Source organism: Nipponia nippon, unplaced genomic scaffold (assembly GCF_047370975.1).
Source record: "Nipponia nippon isolate SJK-2023a ecotype South Korea unplaced genomic scaffold, ASM4737097v1 scaffold_6, whole genome shotgun sequence".
In the NCBI taxonomy this organism is placed as follows: domain Eukaryota; kingdom Metazoa; phylum Chordata; class Aves; order Pelecaniformes; family Threskiornithidae; genus Nipponia; species Nipponia nippon.
Genome location: NW_028262380.1, coordinates 629,931 through 647,191, shown reverse-complemented (window position 1 = coordinate 647,191; position 17,261 = coordinate 629,931). Strand labels below are relative to the sequence as shown.

The 17,261-nt window shown below is 70.2% G+C and overlaps 2 protein-coding genes across 5 annotated transcripts; one reads left to right on the top strand and one right to left on the bottom strand.

The window, feature by feature from the left end:
• Window positions 1-352: 352 nt before the first annotated feature.
• Window positions 353-4,739, bottom strand: SPEF1 (sperm flagellar and cilia associated 1). The gene is made up of 7 exons (XM_087737111.1): window positions 4,601-4,739; window positions 4,343-4,454; window positions 4,038-4,194; window positions 2,879-2,936; window positions 2,196-2,259; window positions 1,843-1,954; window positions 353-736 (listed from the first exon to the last, which is right to left on the bottom strand). Exons 1-7 carry the CDS (start codon window positions 4,707-4,709, stop codon window positions 629-631), a joined length of 720 nt encoding a protein of 239 aa, XP_087593237.1. The 5' UTR covers window positions 4,710-4,739; the 3' UTR covers window positions 353-628.
• Window positions 4,740-10,200: 5,461 nt separating this feature from the next.
• CDC25B (cell division cycle 25B) lies at window positions 10,201-16,829 on the top strand. Of its 4 annotated transcripts, XM_087736937.1 has the most exons (16): window positions 10,201-10,425; window positions 10,615-10,742; window positions 11,460-11,511; window positions 12,423-12,464; window positions 12,703-12,739; window positions 12,868-12,975; window positions 13,058-13,177; window positions 13,381-13,515; window positions 13,657-13,731; window positions 13,957-14,136; window positions 14,239-14,349; window positions 14,668-14,730; window positions 14,836-14,934; window positions 15,346-15,479; window positions 15,598-15,709; window positions 15,943-16,829. In XM_087736937.1, the coding sequence occupies exons 1-16, from the start codon at window positions 10,298-10,300 to the stop codon at window positions 16,081-16,083; spliced, it is 1,665 nt and encodes a 554-aa protein (XP_087593063.1). In that variant the 5' UTR covers window positions 10,201-10,297; the 3' UTR covers window positions 16,084-16,829. The 4 variants fall into 4 exon arrangements, with proteins under 4 accessions (XP_087593063.1, XP_087593064.1, XP_087593066.1 ...); XM_087736938.1 differs by lacking the exon at window positions 12,423-12,464; XM_087736940.1 differs by lacking the exon at window positions 14,836-14,934.
• Window positions 16,830-17,261: the final 432 nt, after the last annotated feature.

Sequence of the window (17,261 nt, the reverse complement as noted above, 5' to 3'; positions counted from 1 at the left end):
CCAGAGCCACCCCCAGGTGCCACTGGGGACGTCCCCAGGGAGCCCCAGCACCAGCGGGAGACGAGCGGAGGAGCGGGGACACCACCGCTGCCCGGCCACCCCGCGAGCGGGTCTGCGTGCCGAGGCACCGATTTTTCTCGGAGATTACAAAACCAAACAGCTTTGGGTAAGGGATTAAATCCCAACCTCCGCCAGCGCACGTCTCCCTGGGCCCGGCAGCCAAGCGGCGTCCCCACGCCGCCCACCGCTCCGACGCTGGACCACTGGGAGACAAACAGCCCCGGGCCGGGGCAGGACCCCCGCAGCGACTCGGCCTGGCAGGGTGGTCTCCGAGCGACGACACGGCTTTTTAATTACCAACGTGCAAGGCACAAAAAGGAGGGACCGCCGCCGTCGGCTGAGCAGAGCCCACGCTGCAGCGACACCGCGGCCGCGCTGCCCGCTGGCGGACACGGGGTGGGTCCCGGAGGCGGGCATGGGGTCCCCGCTTCCACATCCGCGTTTGCCACCTCTGGTTTTTGTCCTTGAGAGTCCGCCCTGGGAACTGGGGCAACTGGGAGGTGCTGGGATGGCTCTTCCAGCTCAGCAGGAGCTCCCAGGGCTGGGAGAGGGGGGGCAGAGGGTCCGCTCACCGCTGTTGGCACCGGGCTTCCTGCAGGCGCCGGCTGAGGTCGTCTATCCGCACGTTCTTGAGGTGCAGCAGCTGCTCCAGCCTCCCCACCTTCAGCCGCAGGATCTGAGCGGAGACCCCCGACACCCCCTCAGCTGGGTTTCGGGGGGCGGGAGGCACATCCAGCCCCCGCGGCCAGCAGCGGGGACGGGGGGCACGGCGGGGACGGGGGACCCAGGGCCAGGCTGAGGCGGCTGCTGGAGTCACTGAGCGGCATTGGCCGTCTTTAACCACGGGGGAAACTGAGGCAGCCAGGTTTGGGGTCGCTATTCCTGCTCCCACAACCCGCATCAAGCAAACGCTCCCCCAAAACACGGCCCGGGAGTCCCAGTTCCCCACCAGGACGTGAAGACAACTCTTCCCATCCGAGATGCCCCCTCTTTCAAAATTGTACATCTTAGGAGGCGTTTTCCAGCAGAAAAACCCTGGTTTTAGGTAAAACAGAGCCGCTGCCCTGGCTCGGTGCTGCATAAAGCTGTTTCCAACATCACCAGCGGCCGAATGAGGGGTGCCCTCCGCCCCGGGACGGTCCGGCGGCCACGGCAAGCCGCCCACAGAGGGTCTGCACTGCTGCGCCGCCCGTTCCGCATCACCCTCGTGACTGCGGGCTGGAAGGCTGACCAGAAAGGAGGAGGATCGGGAACATTTGGGAATGACGGGTTGATGTGACTGACGTGGGCGCGTGCCACAGAGACTGAGGACTGGGAGAGAAAGCCGTTGCCCCGGGGGAGACCCGCAGGCAGGGGCTTTACCAGGGCTTTTACCCGGGAAATGTTGGCAAAACACCGTCTGCTGTGGAAGGAGACGAGGGCTGCGGGGACCGAACCACGTCTCCGGGCCATGCCGAGCGCTCGCTGCCTTTCCAGCCTGGTCTGACCAGACCTTTTAGGAGCCCAGCACTGCCCAGGAGCAGCCAGAGGAGCACCCGACCCAGATGTTGGCCAGCTGGACCGCGGCAAAGCCACCGCCAGGCTGGCCCGTGCCCGAGGGTGCCCCCAGAGCCAGGCACAGAGACCAGAGCAGCCCAGGAGGCTGACGGCACCGGGCGAACGCGTTTGGGCCGTGGTGTACAGCACGGCGGCAGGAGGGCTGGGGAGGCGAAGGGCGTCTGTCCCTGCCTCGGTGCTGCCACAGGGACAGCGCTTGGCCGGGGCGAGGGAGGGTGGCCTCACCTGGATGGTCTCCTGCGCCAGGAGCAGGGCCTGCTCCCTCTCCGCCAGCTGCAGGCAGACGTCAGCGTCCCCCGGGGGAGCCTGGGCGCAGCCGTGGCGGCTCTTCTTCACCCTGGAACCAGGAAAGGAAAGGCCGGGACAATAACTGACCCCTCCTGCAGCGTTGCTCGCAGCCCATGGAGCTGTACAGCCGGCGGCGCTCACGCACGCCCAGCTCTTCCGCGGCCTGCCCTGCACGCCACCGCCCCCACGGCACAGGGCTCCCCGACCCCCGCGGGGACCCCCAGAGCCCCTTCCCTCGAGAAGCCCCCGGGGAGGGCGCGCCACCGGCGGGCACCACCGGCAGCCCTTACCCGGCAGCTCTGGGAGACTCCTGGGCGTAGCCTCCTCCGGCGCCGCTCTTCGCCTTTGAGCAGCCTGCAAAGCCCAGCGGTTAGCACACGATCTGCCCAAACAGCTCTGCCCCCACCATGGGGACACCCCCTTCCAGCAGTGTCTCCCGTCCCCCCACGGCCGCCCAGGCTCATTATTTGGGTGCCCCAGCACCCGGCAGGGCTGTGTGTGCCCCCAGCAGGGACCAGAAAGGTCACGGTTTGGGGTATGGACTGGGGGAGCCCACAGCAGGGCCGGGATAGGATCACAGGATCAGAGAATCGTTTAGGTTGGAAAAGATCTTTAAGATCATCCAGTCCGACCGTTAACCCAGCACTGCCAAGGTCACCACTAACCCATGTCCCTCAGCACCACGTCTGCCTGGCTTTTAAGTCCCTCCAGCAATGGGGACTCCACCACTTCCCTGGGCAGCCTGGGCCAGGGCCTGACAGCCCTTTCAGTAAAGAAGCTTTTCCTAATACCCAACCCAAACCTCCCCTGGCACAGCTTGAGGCCATTCCCTCTCGTCCCATCGCTTGTTCCTGGGGAGCAGAGACCGACCCCCCCCGGCTCCAGCCTCCTTTCAGGTATCTTAGGGAGCGATGAGGGCTCCCCTCAGCCTCCTTTCTCAGGATGGGACCCTCCTTCCCGACGTGCCACGCACCGGCCCTACCCGTCTCCAGGTAGCTGACCTCTTCCAGCGCTGCCCGTAGGCCCGGCTCCTGCACGGAGAGGCAGGAAAGCACCCGTCACGCCTGGCCGTGAGCCGTGGGTCGCCCCGCGGGTGAGCCCACAAACGGCCCCTGTGCCGGGAGGGGGCTTGGCTGGGCCCCCGTGTCAGGAGAAGGGGGGACGGGGTACCCCGGCTGCTTGTGCCACCCCTCCCTGCGCCGCGCTGGGAGAGCACCGGGGCGGGGGTTTGCTCCCCAGGGCCTGTGGGAGAGGCCAGTTCAGAGCAGGGGGTTCCCAGCGCTGCTGCGGTGCCGGCTCTGCCGATGTTACAGCCCGAAGGCAGGGCTGGGATCCATCCGCCTGAATTCCTGCCTGCTTCACGGCCACAGCCCTTCCCATCGCAAATTCCTCCTCTGACCTGAGCACTGGAGTCACCAGCAGAGACAGCCCAGCCTGCCCCAGCCCCGCGCGTTCATTATCCTCCTTCTCTCACACCGCAAGGACTGGGACGGTCGTGGGCTGAGGGTTTGCTCAGGGCAGGAGAGGAGGCAGCTGCCCCGTCCTGGAGCTGTGGGCTCAGCACCCCCTGCCAAGCCCCACGCAACCCCCGACACCCTCCCTGCTCCTCCTCAGGGGCCTCGCGGGAGCGGGGAGCGCAGCGAGGAGGGCGGTGGGGAAGGAAGGTGATGGAGACGACGTCCCCTCTCCTCCCCAGCTCGCAGCAGCTCCTCCCGGGCCAAGCCAAGGCCGCGGAGCAAGCGGGGCCGCAGTGCTTCCCACAACGGAGCACGGCTGCCATCTGCGGCCGCTGAGCGAGGCCGGCCCCGCCGCCTGCATCGCTCCAGGTGGGGTGCTCCTACCCTGGCTCTGCCCAGGCGAGGGGCTCCCCTGCCTCCGGACGCCCCCACTGCGCTTCCCCACGGAGCTGCAGACAGGGAGATGGCAGCGGGATCCTGACGATGAGAAAGTGGGGAAAAGCAATGCCCGCAAGGACATCTGGGGCTCAGCCTGGCTCCCCTGGCCCTGCCCCGATGCCACCGACCTCTCTGTGGGGCGGCTACTTGCCCTCATCGCCGCCCAGCCCCCCCCCACGGCACCTACAAGCAGGACGCGGCACGCCGGGCGCCCCCATTCCCCCAGGCCCCGCTGACCTGGCCCGGGCCGGTCACCGCCTTGCTCTGCTTCTGCTTCTCCTCGATCTTCTGCCGCAGCAGGAGCAGCACCTGCTCCACCGCGCCCGGCCGGCACTGCACGACCTGCCGGATCACCTCCTCCGGGATGGAGAAATTCAGCTTACTCAGCGCTTTCCTAAAAGAGGAGCCACATGAGCACCCAGGAGGGGCAGGGAGGCAGGGACCCCCTGCCTGCAGCGCCCTGAGCTGGGTGCCTGGGCCGCAGCCAGGATGAACAGGGACAGCACAGCGAGGGGCAGCCGGGGGGCCACTGGCCCCGGTACCTGTTGAGGTGCCCCCAGTTGGCCAGTTTCTGCGGCGTGGAGCTGGCGGGCACGTAGCTGTGCAGCTGCACCATGGCGGGGAAGAAGAACTTCACCACCTCGGCCGCCAGCACTGGGGGAGGAGAGAAGGAGAGGGGCTGGGGGCGGCGGGCACCCCGGGACCCCCCGCCCCGGGGCCCGCAAGGCCCGCAAGGCCGCCCCGGCCGAGGCCCACCCCCAGGCTCGGCGCCCCCCCAGGCCGGTCCCGCCGGGTCCCACCCCCGTCGCTGAAGTCTCGGGCGATGTTCCTGCGCGGCCGGGAGAGCGGGACGCCGTCCAGCCAGCGGTAGAGGCCCCGCAGCTCGCCCGCCGCCCCGCCGCTCGCCATGCGGCCTCCCGCCGCCCCCGGGCCGCGCCGCGTCCCGCCGCCATGGCAACGGCCCCGCGGGGCGTGCCGGGAGCGCGCCGCCGTCGCCTGGCAACGGGCGGCCCGCGGGGGGGGGCGCGGGGGGAATGGGGGGGCGCTGAGCAATGGCGGGGTCGGGGGTCCTGAGCGGGGGGACCGGGGGCTCGGAGCAAGGGGGGTGCGGGGGGTCCTGAGCAATGGGGGACTGGGGGCCTGTGAACATATCGGGGGGCCTGGGGGGCCTGAGTAATGGGGGTCTGGGGGGCTCAGAGCAAGGAGGGGGTCTGGGGTCCTGAGCGAGGGGGACGGGGGCTCTGAGCAAGGGGGGTCTGGGGGTCCTGGGAAAGGGGGACCTGGGGGGATCAGAGGAAAGGGGGGTCTGGGGGTCCTGATCAATGGGGCACTGGAGGTCTGGGGGGCTCTGAGCCAGGATGGGGGTCTGGGGGTCCTGGGAAAGGGGGACTGGGGGGCTCAGAGCAAGGAGGGGCTGTGGGGGGTCCTGAGCAATGGGGGACCGGGGGTCTGGGGGGGCTCTGATCCAGGAGAGGGGGCGGGGGGTCCTGGGAAAGGGGGTTCTGGAGGGCTCTGAACAAGTTGGGAGGGTCTGGAGGTCCTGGGAAAGGGGGACTGGGGGGCTCAGAGCAAGGGTGGGTCTGGGGTCCTGAGCAATGGGGGACCGGGGATCTGGGGGGCTCTGAGCCAGGAGGGGGTCTGGGGGCCCTGGGAACAGGGGTCTGGGGGCTCTGATCAGGAAGGGGGTCTGGGGGGTGCAGGACCAGAATGAGGGAGCCTGTGAGCAATGGGGCGCCAGGACCAGGGTGAGGGGGTCCCCGAGCAAAGGGGGGAGGCTCGGGGGGGGCAGGACCAGGTCAAGGGGGGCCACGAGCAGTGGGGGAGGCTGGGGGGGCCCTGGCACCCCGCAGCAAGGGGGGGTCTGGGGAGGAGCGGGGGGGAGGATCCCAAGACGGTCCCGTGGTGGACCCCAGCGTGGCAGGCGGCTCCGGCTCCCCGTCCTCCCGGGATAAAGATCAGCTGGAGGTGTTGACCTTGGCAATGGGCACAAGGCCTGCCATCCCTCGGGGGGCGGCCACTGCGGGGGGCTCTGCCGGGGGGGACACCATAGCTGGGACAGACGTCTTAGCTGGGATGGACACCATAACTGGGATGGACCCTTCCCTGGGATAGACACCATAACTGGGACGGACATCTTAGTGGAGAAGGTCATCTTAGCTGGGACAGACCCTTCCCTGGGATGGACACCATAGCTGAGATGGACATCTTAGCTGGGATGGACATCTTAGCTGGGATGGACACCACAGCTGGGATGGACACCATAATTGGGACGGACATCTTAGCTGGGATGGACACCACAGCTGGGATGGACCCTTCCTGGGGGTGGACACCCTCCCTGGGATGGACACCATGGCTGGGATGGACACCATGGCTAGGGTGGACCCTTCCCTGGGATGGACCCCATAACTGGGACAGACATCTTAGTGGAGAAGGTCATCTTAGCTGGGACCGACATCTTAGCTGGGATGGTGCCATAGGTGGGGTGGACACCATAGCTGGGGTGAACATCTCAGCTGGGATGGACACTTCTCGGGATGGACATCTTAGCTGTGACGGACACCTCCCAAACACCATCATCACGGGCATCTCCCCCTGGCGCAGGGGGACCAGTGGAACCAGCCACGTTTCTGGGTGGGCAGCGAGGACTCCCCGGGATGCCGGCACCATGGCCACCCTGGCGGTAGCCCACAAGCCCAGCTCCCTCCTGGGGCCACCTGTGGCTCCAGGCTCCCAGCCACAGCTCCTGCCCGGCGAAGCCGAGCAGAGGAGCTGGCTGAAAGCACGGCACCAACCAAGCAGGGAGGTGCGGGGTCGGTGCCGTGGCTCGGGCCCACGGGCAGGAACGGGCAGATTACGGCGCTGCGGGCAGCGATACCGGGGGCGAATGAGACACTGGGGACGCCGATAAGCCCCGTCCGTGGCTCGGTCCCCAGCGAGGTGGGACGGGGACAGCGTGGGGATGGCTCCCACCGATGGGGCGGTTTATCTGCCGCTGCCGCCTGCTCGGTCCCTGCCGCTCCCTCGCCAGACCCGGGAGCTCCGGCTCTGCCGCCAGCAGCCCTGCAGGACACGTGCCTCTGTTTCCCCACCCTGTCCCTCTTCTGGCCCCAGCTGCTGTGAAAGGGGAGGCCAGCGGGGTTTCACTCCTGGTTTGCTTCTCACCCAAGATAAAAGAGACCTGAAAGGGGTTATTTTTGGCCAAACCAGAGCCAAATTCAGCGTGTTGAACCAGAAACCCGCGCGGGCGGCAGCCGCGGCCTCCCCTGGGCGCGCGGAGCAGAAAGCAGCAAAACAGGAAGGGGGGGACGGAGCCGCCCTTCTGCCGCCCCGCAGCTTCCTCCCGCCGCCGCCGCCAAGGGGGTTTTGGGGTGGGGAGGCTTTGCTCCGGGAGCCCCGGGATCCTCCGGCCGCAGCTCCCGAAACTGCAGGCTCAGCCAGAGCCTCTGCCGCGGCCGTGGGTCCCGGCTGTGCTGGCAGAGCCACGTCCCGTGCCACCACCGCTGCCAGCCCCTCGGCATCTCGCTGCCACCATCCTCCTCCTGCGTTCCTCCAGCTCACCAGTGCCTGAAGTCTTTAAAATCTCTCAAACCCTGTGTTTTGGTGCTAAGCCCCGTGGTTTGGGACATGGTGACCCCCCACTCGCCGCCTGCACCGTCGTTCAGCCGCAATCCCCACCCAGTGCTGCCGCATTTCCGAGCCAGGGCTGGTGGCTTCGCGATGCCCATGGTGACACCGGCCACGTCGGTGTGCGTGCTGCCCACCAGCTGCCACGCAGGAGCCCGGCGACCCCGGGATGCTCCATCCCTCAACCGGCCCCAGCTGGTACCCTGCTCCTGCATCCCCTGCCACCGTGCCACGCCACACCACGCCACGCGCGGGGCCGAGGCCGCCCCTGCCCCACACATCCCCTGGGGCCAGCGGCGAGGAGCTGGCGCCCACGCAAGGCTCCCGCTTCCCTGCACCATCCTGTCCTCGGTGCCAGCACCGAGAGTGCCAGGACCCTGCTGCCGCCACCCCATGCACACCAGCGAGCCCCCCCCCCCAGTAACCAGCCATGGCTATAAAGAATTTGGAAAAAACCAGCTGGATGGCATGCTTTGCACGTTTTGGGGGCAGAAAACAGGTTTTCCGTGGCCAGGCGAAAGCTCTCGTGGAAGACGTTGGCATTTTTGGTGCAAATCCCTGCCCAGAACGCCCGGGCTGGGAGGGAAAGTGGGGAAAAGGCGGCGCTGTGGGATTATTCCCCGAAGCGGGGAGCGCGGCCCCGGGCGGGGGTCCCACGCCGGGGCAGCCCGGGTTGGGTGAGGGGCTGGGGGAGGCGGTGGGACACCCGCAGCCGCCCGGTGGGGTGGGACGCCGTGGGGATCGGCCCCCCCGCCCCAGCCCTGCCGCTGGAACAGCCCCCCCACCCCGTCCTCGGTAATTAGAGCAATCTTTATGGCAGCTCTTGCTGTGCGGCCATTAAAGCGAGCCAGCCTCCTCCAGCCCCCGAAGCCCCCCTCCCCACGCCGTGCCCCGGCTTCAGCCCCCACCCCTGCGCCGGGGCCGGCAGCAGCACGCCGGGGAGGCGGGGGGCTCGGGGGGGGGCACCCCTGCACCCCACCATGGAGAGGAGCGGATGGGGCCCGTGCGGGTCCTGCCGCGGGCAAGGGGCTCTGCAGCCCCCCGGGAGGCCCCCGTCCCCCTCTCCTGTTGGCAGCCCCGCTCCCCAAAACCCTTTGGGGGGGCGGGGGGGGTGGGTCCTGAGCGTGCGGCCCCTTTCCCGACGGCACCGTTGCCTTGCCTGCGGAGCTCCTCGAGCATCCTGCCGCGCAGCCGCGACTGGGCTGGCTGGAGACCCCCCCTTCCCTCCCCGAGGCCCCCAGCGTGGGCTCGGGGCGGCCACCGGAGCTGGGCCACCCCCGGCCCACGGCCCCCAGCCCAGCCTCGTGTGGCTGGAAGCAATTAAAGCCCTTGGTGGCCAGGAAGGACGTCCCGCAGCCACCCAGGAGTGCTGGGGGGCTGGGAGCCCCCCCCGGGGCTGCCTGTCCTCCCTGGGGTGCTGCAGCCCTGCTCCTCCAGCCCCCCACCCCAGGGACCCCGAGCCTATGGCAGCACCGATCCCCGGCCCCGCTGCTGCACTGGGATGTACTGGGACATGCCTGGGGGGGACACGCGGGACGCCCGTGCCTGCCCCAGCCCCGGCTGGGGAGGGGGTCTGCACCCCGGCCGCCCCCTCCTCTTTTCTTTTCCCCTCTGAAAGGAAAGAATGGGGCTGGGGACAATGGGTGACAGGCCAGGACGGCCACCCAGGCCGCAGCCGCCCAGCGCATTCCTGCCCGGCTTTTCCAGCAGAAAGCCCCTGGCGGGGCTGGAGACCCCCTTCCCCGCAGACAGACGGACGGATGGAGGTCCCCAGCCTGACCCCAGCTCGCACTGGGGCTGAGCCCAGCACCCCCCAGCACCCGCTCCAGGCCCTGGAGCCGGCACACGGCTGGGGGGGCCAGGAGGGGCCCGCGTCCAAACACTGGGACCCCCCAGGGCCGCCCCATCGCAGCCCTCAACCACGTACGCCCCCAGCCACGCACCCCTCCGTGCCCCCCCAGTCATGGAACCCCATGGCCCCCCCATGTCCCCCTCCATGCCCCCCCACCCACACACCCCTCCACATGCCCCCCAGCCATGTCCCTCTGTCCCCCCCACGCCCCCAGCCACGCACATGCCCCCATGCCCCCCCAGCCATGCCCCCCCAGCCGTGCCCACCCCATCCCTTGCCCCCACTTCGGGCTGTGCCCCCCAGCCATTTCCCCCCATCCCTTGCCCCCCTTCTGGCCACGTCCCCCCGCACCCCCCAGCCGTGTCCCCCCCATCCCTTGTCCCCCCTTCAGGACATGTCCCCCTGTACCCCCCGGCCATGTCCCCCCGGCCGTCCCCCCCGTCCCTTGCCCCCCCTTCGGGCCACATCCCCCTGTCCCCCCCCCCAGCCATGTTCCCTCCCCGGCCGTGCGCCCCCCGTCCCTCGCCCCCCTTCGGGCCGTGCCCCCCCGTGTCCGTGTCCCCCCGTGCCCCCCCGTGTCCGTGTCCCCCCGTGCCCCCCGGCCGTGCCCCCCGGCCGTGCCCCCCCCCCGGGTCCCCCCGTCCCTCGTCCCCCCTTCGGGCCGTGCCCGCCCGTGTCCCCCCGGGTCGCCCCCCCGTCCATGTCCCCCCGTGTTCCCCCGTGCCCGTGCCCCCCCCCGCCCGTGTCCCCCTGTGTCCCGCCGTGCCCCCCCCCCCGGGTCCCCCCGTCCCTCACCCCCCCTTCGGGCCGTGCCCCCCGTGCCCGGACGCGTGCCCCCCGGCGCGTGCCCCCCCGGCCCCGCCCCCGCCCCCCCCCCCGCTCCCTGTTATTTTTCGAATATAAATAGGGGCGGCGCGCGCCCGCCCCCCCCGCCCCGGCCCCGCTCCGCACCGCCCGCGCCCCGGCGCTATCGCGACAGATACACCGAAACGCGGGCGTAATTTGATTTTTCTGCAGCCGGATGGCGGCGCGGGGCGGCCCCGGTCGCCGTGGGCTACCCGGGCTAGCGGCGGCGACGGCGGGGCGAGCGGGCATGTCGCCGGTCACCACGCTGGCCCTGGACATGGGCAACCTGGCGGGGCTGGGCAGGTGAGGGGGGGGGCGGCTACCCTGCCCCACGCGTGGCTGCCGGACCCGGGTGGCCCCCTGCCATGGGGGGGGGGGGTGGAGGTTTAAGGCGCTTTGGGGACCCCCGTTAGCCCCTGCCCGCCCCCCCGGGGAAGGGGCGAGGGCAGCCGGGGGTCCCCGCGGGCTGACCCCCCTCCGCCCCGCCTGCAGCTACTGGGACACCCCGAAGCGGCGGGGGGCCGGGCTGTGCCCCCAGGGCCAGCGGGCCAGCCTGTCCCCGGCGCCGGTGGCCCCCGCTTCCTCCCGGGACTCCGTCTCCTCCGAGTCCTCGGACGCGGGTGAGTGATGGGTGCTGCGATGGACCCCCCCGGTGTCCCGTCCCCCCGGTGTCCCGTTCCCCCCCGCCACGGTGTCCCCCCCACGGGCTGGGGGCGCGCAGAGGGAGCTGGGGCATGGGGGGGGGGGTTGGGGGGGGCTCCTGGGAGGGGGGTGGGCAGGGGACCCCCGCATGTGGGGACGGGGCCCGGCCGAGCGGCTGGGGAGGCAGGGAGGGGGCTCGGGGCTGGAGGCTTTTTGGGGGGCATGTGGGAGCTCTGCGTCGCGCCTGCTTCAAACCGGGACGTGTGTGTCCCCCCGCGCTTCCGACTGCGGCCCCTTCCCTGCGGCGGGGGGCGGTGGGCAGGAGCCCCCAGCCCCGCTCCCCGCGGGCTTGGCCGTGCACCACCCTAGCGGGGTCCCCAATCGGGGTGACGGGGGCATCCTGGGGCTCCCAGGGTCAGTGCCCCCCCCCCCGCCACGCCAGGGGGCTGGGGGAGGGCCCCCCATGAGCACGCAGTGGCCGCCACCAGCCGTGGCCCCCTCCCTGGCGCTGGCTGAGCAGTGGGGGAGCAGAGCAGGGACGTGGGGGGCTCCTCTGCCCGGCTGCATCCTGCAAAGGACCCCGCAGGAGCGGTGCCGGCGCTGTGCCGCAGCGGGGCCCGCGGCGGCAGGGCATGGCTGACCCAGCGGGGCCCGATTCGCCCCCCCGGTGCTACCCCTGCCCCTTGTCCCTGCAGGAGTGGGGCTGGACTCCCCCACGCAGGAGGACCCCGCGGCGCTGGAGGAAGTGTGAGTACCCCGAACCCTGCCTGCCGCAGGCAGCGTGGGGCCCTGCCTGCAGCTGGCTGCCTGCGCTGCCCGCTCGCAGCGTCGCCAGGGGGCTGTACCCCCCCAAATTTACTTCTGGGCGGGGAGGGGGTGAGAAACCACCCTGCAGCGGGGAGAGCGGGTCCGTCGGCGCCGGTGCTGGGCGCAGCCCCGCTGCAGGCAGGGATCTGGCAGCGGGTGCAGGCAGGAAGCCCGGACGGCGCTGCCTTGCCGCGGTTGGGCCAAATCCTCTTCCGGGCCGCGCCAGCGGGGACGGCTGGCTGCCGGCTCGCCGCCTTGCCACGCAGCGGGGCAAGGGTGCCGAGCACCCCCCGGGCTGCCGGCACTCCCCGGTGCCACGCCGGTGGCTTCGGCCGGCCGTTGGCGGAACCTGGCCCGGCAGATGTGCCGGGTGAATGAGTAACCGGGGGCAGATGGTGGGGCCAGGGCAGCCGCGGGGCCGGGTGTGCTCGGCTGCTGGGGACGTGCCGGTTCCCATCCTGCCACGGTCCCCGTCCTGCCACGGCGTGCCGCCGGCAGGGCCATATGGCTGCCGGCCAGCATCCCCGGCATCCCCGCGGCGGGCGGATTTACATACAGGTGGAGAGCGGCCGCCGCTGCCGCCGGCTTTGTCTGGGCGCCGAGCGAGGTCAGTGGGGTGCCCCGGACCACCCCGGCGTGCTGCCCGCCCCCAGCCCCGGGTGGGGGTCCCCGGCCTGAAACCAGCGGTGTCCAGATGGGGCTTTAACCCTTTGTGGGGCTGAAAGCCCCGGCTGCCGGCCCCTGCCTGGGCTGGGGGCACTGTAAGGGCTGCCCACCCCCGGGGTCCTGGGCTGCCCGGGCTGGGGCACGGGGCTCCATCCCCCCTGACCCCGGCTCTCCCCTCCCCGCAGCTTTGAGAAAGCGATCCTGGAGTCCGGGAGACTTCTCAAAGAGTAAGTGAAGGGGCTCTGTCCCCGCAGCGAGACCTGAAAGCCGGGCTGTCCCCGTGCCCTTTCCCGGCCCCGGATCGGGCCATCGGTGTTGCTTTGTGCCCGGAGGAGTTGCTGCCCCAGGGAGCGGTGACAGCTCTGGGGAGGTCTCACCCCGCTGCGGGGACCCAGGGGACAGGGGACACTGCCGGTCCGGCAGCCCCTCTCTCATTCAATCCTTTTCTTTCCCTGCTTCTTGCAGCAATAAGTTCCGTATCCGGAGGATCCACTCGCTGCCGGTAAGTTCCGAGGGCTCCGCAGGGCTGAGCAGAGGGTGGCCGGATCCTGCTGCCAAGCTGGGAGGAGGAGGATGGAGCAGGGAGGGCAGGGGCTGCGCAGCACCCCTCACCCCCCGCCTGCCCCGCAGCCAGGGCTCCTGGAGGCCAGCCCCGTCCTGAAGAACATCTCCCACTCCCGGGAATTCAACGGCCGCAGGGCCAGCGAGCAGCGGGGCCGGAGGGAGCCCGAGGACAAGGTGAGGGGGGCAGTGAGACTGGGGGGGGGGGCGACAGGGAAGGGGCAGGGGGCTGCTAACGCCGTGCCCCCCCTTGCCGCAGGAGGGGTTCGTCTTCAAGAAGCCGCAGAGGCCGGGTCAGCGCAGCCGGCTGCCCGCCGGCGATGGGGCTGCGGGCAGGGACGCCTTCGCCCAGAGACCCAGCTCCGCGCCTGACCTGCTGGTGAGAGGGGCGGGGGGGCTCGGGGGGGCTCCGGGGGTGGGCGCCCCCGCTGCAGGGGCTGCTGCGCGCGGACCCACTGCTCCAGCCCCTGCGTTCGCCCTGGAGACGCGAGGACGCGGGGGCTGAAGGGGCTGGGGGGCTCGTGGGGGGCTGGGACACCCTGTCGCCAAACGGGGCCGGCCCCTGAGCCGTGTCCTCCCCAGTTCGACACCCCCGAGAAGGAAAACGTCTCTGAGGGCGAGAGCCCCATCATACTGCGCCGGTGCTCCTTGACCTCCTCCATGTCTGAGGAGGAAGATGACGGCTTCATGGAGATCCTGGATGAGGAGGAGATGAAGGTAGGGAGGGCTCCTCCGCCTGGGGGGGCTGCGGGGCTGGGTGGACCCCGGGCACGGGTCGGGCAGTGGCCGGTGGGACTCGGCCCCTTCATGCTCTCCTCTGCCTCTCCCCCGCGGCCCTCCCGGCTGCCGCCCCGGCAGAGCGATGCCGACGTGCCGCAGGGGATGGAGAACCTGCTGACCGCGCCGCTGGTGAGGAAGGAGGAGGCAGAGCCGGTACGTGGGAGCCTCGGGGTGGATGGAGCCCCAGGCTCCCCCCCGGGGTCTCCAAGGGGGATCCAGGGGCAAGGGGGCGAGCAGCACCAGCCCAGGGGCTTTGGGCTCATCCCAGGTGGTGCGCGGCCACCAGAGCGGGACCCTCGTCCCCTCGCCCTTGCGGTGCTGGTGGGAGCTGGGGGGATGCCGGACCCCCGGGCAGCAACAGGGGCTCTCCCCGCACAGCGTCCCGCAAAGCGCGGCAAGTGCCGGCAGCTCTTCCGCTCGCCCTCGATGCCCAGCAGCGTCATCAGGCCCATCCTGAAGCGGATAGACCGGCCCCAGGACAGGGACACCCCCGTCAAAACCAAGCGGCGGAGGAGCGTGGCCGGTACCCCTGGCGAGGAGGCGGCGGTGGCGGAGCCGGTGGGTGACGGGCAAGGCTTCAGGGTGAGGCGTCCTCGCCGGGGACTGCCCCGTGCCCCGGCTGCGCCGGCGCCTTTGCTAACGCTGGGGGGGTTTCTCCAGTTTGTGTCTCCGCAGAAAGCGCGGCTGCTGCGCTCCAGGTCCTTCTGCCAAGAGGAGATCGAGAACCTGCTGGCCAACGACCACCGGGAGCTCATCGGGGACTTCTCCAAGGTAGGGCCGCGGCTGGAGGCCTGGGGGTGCCGCCCCCTTCCCCAAAGCAGAGGGGCTGTCAGCAGAGCCCTGCGCCAGTGCCGGAGCCCCAGCCCAGCTGGTGGCCCTTGCCTGGGGACAAGGGGACTCGGGGCGGTGGCTCTCCAGCCTGCAGACCCTGTAGCACGTCAAGAGCCCCCTTGCTGCTCCTCTGGCGCCAGCACCGTGCCATGGCTCCCATGGGGGAGCCGATGTCGGGGTCGGGGGGAGCGGGTGACTGCCCCTGCCCGGGAGGTGTCCCCGGGTCGGATCCTGACCCAGCACCCCCCTCTCCTCCAGGCTTATCTCCTGCAGACAGTGGAGGGGAAGCACCAGGACCTGAAGTACATTTCCCCCGAAATGGTAAGGGAGCAGCAGCCTCTCCCCGAAACCCCGCCGTGGGGGCTGGCTGCCTGGTGTGTCCCCTCCCCGTGTTCCCCCCGCCTCGGTGACGGGCTCCCCCCGCAGATGGTGGCGGTGCTGACGGGGCAGTTCAGCAGCCTCATCGAGAGCTGCGTGATCGTGGACTGCAGGTACCCCTACGAGTACGAGGGAGGCCACATCAAGGTCAGAACCGCCGCTGCACCCCTCGGGGCTGGGGACGGGGTTGGGGGGCTCCTGGTCTCCGACCCATCAAACCTCAGAGGGGCTGATCCCCCGCCCCCCCCCAAAGGTGCTGATCCCCCCCCAAAGGTGCTGATCCCCCCCCCCCGCAGAGGAGCTGAGCCTCCCCAAAGGTCCTGATCCCCCCCCAGAGGGGCTGAGCCTCCCCAAAGGTGCTGATCCCCCCGCCCCAGAGGGGTTCAGCCTCCCCAGAGGTGCTGAGCACCCCACCTGGAAGGACGAAGGGGGTGATGCTGGTGCCCCAGTAGATGGGACGATGCTGGTGGCGGGGGGAGGCTGGGGGCAGCGTACTGAGGCCCCCCCGGATGAAACGGGAGGCGGGGGGGGATGAAGGTGCCTCCTCTGCCTCCCCAGGGCGCCGTCAACCTGCCGATGGAGCAGGACGTGGAGGAGTTCTTGCTGAAGAAGCCCATCGTGCCCTTCGACGCCAGCAAGAGGGTGATCGTCATCTTCCACTGCGAGTTCTCCTCCGAGAGGGGGCCCAGGATGTGAGTGGGGGGCGTGGGGGTGGACGCTGGGGTCTGCCGGACCCCCCGGGCACGGCCAGATCCTGGCTCGGTGACATCCCCGCCACGGCCCCTTCCCATCGCCTTTCCCCGCCCGCAGGTGCCGGTTCGTCAGGGAGAAGGACCGAGCCTGTAACGAGTACCCCCACCTCCACTACCCCGAGCTCTACGTCTTGAAGGGGGGGTACCGGGAGTTCTTCCCCCAGTACCAGGTGAGCCCCCCTTTGCTCCCTGGGCGGGAGGGGGTCCTTGCCAGGACGGGAGGGAAAAAAACCCCTCTCCCCTCCCCAGACCCTGCCCTGCGGGGGGAAGGGGGGGTCTGGCTCTGAGCCTCCCCCATGAGGACGGTGCCCCCAGGGGCAGGGGGTCCCGGGGCGCTGGGTTTGCCCCTGGGTGGGTGGGCGGGGGCCGTGCCGCGGGCGCTGACGGGGCCGTGGGTGCCCAGACGCACTGCGAGCCGCAGGACTACCGCCCCATGCACCACAAGGACTTCAAGGAGGACCTGCGCAAGTTCCGCCTGAAGAGCCGCACCTGGGCGGGCGAGCGCAGCAAGCGGGAGCTCTACAGCCGCCTCAAGAACTTCTGATGGCTCCGGGGGGCCCCCCGCAGCCCCCCGCCGCCGTCCCCCCCCGGGGCTGCCATCAGGCAACACCTCCCAGCCCGAAACCCGCCCGCCCCCAGCCCTCTGCCAGCTGCCCTGCGCAGCATCCCCGACCTCAGCAGCAGGGTGGGGGGCGTGGTTGTGGTTTTAGCCCTTTTTTACCCTAAAAAAGGGTAAAAAAAGGGTTTAGGTTTTACCCTAAGTGGGGGCCGGGGGCTGTAGTGGGGAGGGGGGCTGCTCCCTCCAGCCCAGGCCATCAGTCACTGCCAGGCTCAGCCTTACTCTGGGGTGGGCAGCACTGCAGGGGGGCCATAGGGCAGCCCCCCAAGCCAGTGCCCCCCTTCCCCTTGCACCCTGGGCCAGGGGAGCTGTGCCAACACATCCCCCCTGCGCCCTGGGGGGGCCACGGGGAGCCCTTCTCTGGGGCTGGGAGTCCTCCAGGGAGGGTTTGGGTGCCCCCAGGGAGGGTGGGGACCCCCCAGGAGGGCTGGGAGCCCCCAGTGGGGCTTAATTGGCAGAACTCCTGCAGAAAAGCACTTAAACCTTCTTTGCAGCCGGCGGGCGCTGCGGGACCCCGGCCCTTCTCCGCTTGCAGGGGTGGGTGCCTGGGGTGGGCACCCCGTGGTGCCCCTTTGTGAGTCACTGACTGCCTGGGTTTGTTGGGGTTTTGTGTTTTTTTTATTGTTGGGGTTTTTTGCCCCTCATCTTATTTAAAGCAGTTTGTTATCGTCCTCGTAAGCCAGCTGTGGTTAACTTCAGGGGGTGCAAGGGGCTTCACCCCGGAGGCGGGGGGCTGAGCACTTGACTGCGAACCGGAGCAGGGGGAGCTGGGGAGGGCTGGAGGCGTCTCCTCGGCCCGGAGCTGCCGCTGTCGGGCCCTATCCAGGTCTCGTTGGGCTTCAGGGTTTTTTTTGTGCGGTCCCCGTTAATAACGCCGTCAGGAGGGAGAGCAAACCCCTGTCCCCGGCCCTGCTCTGCGACTGGGGGCTGCGTGGGCCCGAGGGGGAGAGCTGTTGGCAGGGGGAGGGTTGGGGTGATGGCGTCCCTGTGGGGCTGGGGGCTTCTCTGGGGAGGGGGAACCCCTCACACTGGTCCTGTTACCCCCCGGGGTCATCCTGTGTTGTGTCCCCCCCCCCCCCCAAGCCATGCTATTCCCCCCACCC